At 73.4% G+C, this 1,505-nt stretch overlaps 1 protein-coding gene across 1 annotated transcript in view; it reads right to left on the bottom strand.

Annotated features, from left to right (window-relative positions):
* The window catches only part of GTPBP3 (GTP binding protein 3 (mitochondrial)), a 6,765-nt gene that overhangs the window by 3,811 nt on the left and 1,449 nt on the right, over positions 1 to 1,505 (bottom strand). The window contains exons 2-5 of the mRNA XM_017834344.1: positions 1,187 to 1,428; positions 825 to 911; positions 372 to 574; positions 202 to 274 (exon numbers count right to left, since the gene is read on the bottom strand). Of these exons, the coding sequence (XP_017689833.1) occupies positions 202 to 274; positions 372 to 574; positions 825 to 911; positions 1,187 to 1,428 (605 nt within the window). The remainder of the gene's footprint in view (positions 1 to 201; positions 275 to 371; positions 575 to 824; positions 912 to 1,186; positions 1,429 to 1,505) is intronic.

Below are 1,505 nucleotides of genomic sequence, written 5' to 3'. Positions count from 1 at the left end.
GTGGGGGGGACAGCGGGGACAGGGTGTCCCAGCACCCACCCCAACCACTGCGGGCACAGAGGACGTGGCAGGGGGGGACAGCGGGGACAGGGTGTCCCAGCACCCACCCCAACCACTGCGGGCACAGAGGACGTGGCAGGGGGGGGCAGCGGGGACAGGGGGTCCCAGCACTGCCCCCAACCCCAGCACCCCCCCCCTCACCTCGGGACAAAACCTCCTCCTCCACGTTGTCGTCCTCGCTGAAGTCGATGTAGGCTTCGAGGTGGGCGAGCGCCTGGGAGGCGGGAGGGGGGTCAGGGGGACACCCCGCTGCGTCCCCGGGCTACAGAGGAGGGACCAGCGGCCGGAGCGGAGGCCGGGGCGGCCCTGACCTGGGTGAGGGTGTCGCTCCAGCGCTGGTAGAGCTGGCCCAGCTCGCCCTCCATCTGCCTCAGCGCCTGCCGCCGCTGCGCCTCCGTCTCCGCCCGGATCAGGTCCCCCAGGCCCTCGGCCGCCGTCAGGTCCAGCTTCCCCCGGCGGAACGCTCGGAGCGTGAACTCCCCGGGATCAGCGGGACGGAGCCCCGGGAGGCGCCCTGAGAGCCCCCCCGTGAGCCCCCGCCCACAGCACCCCGAGGGGGGGGAAAGAGGGGTGCGGGGGGGCTCACCCAGCACCCCGAGGGGCAGGATACAAGGGGAAGGGGGTAGGAAGGATGGGGGGAGGCTCATCCAGCACCCTCAGCACCCTGAGGGGCAGGATCTGATGGGAGAGGGGCAGGATGTGGTGGGAGAGGAGCAGGAGGGATGGAAGAGGGGCAGGAGGGTTGCAGGGACGGGGGGGCTCACCCAGTGCCCGCAGCACCCCGCTGACCACAGCAGGCCCCCCGTGCACGTGCAGCTCAGCACAGTCCTCCCCGGTGAAGCTCCGGGGTCCTGCGGGGACACACGGTCTGGGTGGGCACCAGCTGAGCCCCCCGGACTCGGCACATCCCTCCCGTGGGAACAAGCACATTTCGACCCCAGAGGAGCTCTGGGGGGCTCAGGAGGGACCCCCCAGTAGCAGCTCTACGGGATCAGTGCAGAGGGGCCAGCGGTGACCCAGGACCACTCCCGAGGGGTCCCCCCAGGCGAGGGGGCTGCGGCAGTCACCGAGACCCCCCCAGCCAAGCCCCGAAGACCCCTCCCGAGCCCCAGCCCACCCACCCCACCTGGGAACCAGACGACGAGCCCGCGGTCGAGGGTCTCGGCGGTGTCGGGGTCGCGGATGCGCCGCAGGGCCAGGACGCGGGGCGGGGGCAGCTTGGGGGTCCCGGTGAGGGTCTGCAGGGCCCCCCGGCTGCCCGGGCCGCTGGCGCGGATAACGGCGACCCCGCAGCGCCCGGGGGCCGAGGACAGGGCGAAGATGGTGTCCCCCCCGACCCCCGCCGAGGAGCTGAGGCACCGCGCCCACCTGGGAGGGGCGGGGGGTCCTTATCCACACCCCCGGGGGAGGGCACAGAGGGTGCAGGGGGTGCACAGCCCCCCTCA

This window comes from Lepidothrix coronata, unplaced genomic scaffold (assembly GCF_001604755.1).
Source record: "Lepidothrix coronata isolate B3197 unplaced genomic scaffold, Lepidothrix_coronata-1.0 Scaffold233, whole genome shotgun sequence".
NCBI lineage: Eukaryota > Metazoa > Chordata > Aves > Passeriformes > Pipridae > Lepidothrix > Lepidothrix coronata.
The sequence above is the reverse complement of the archived record's forward strand: the minus strand, read 5'-3'. Positions and strand labels throughout refer to the sequence as shown.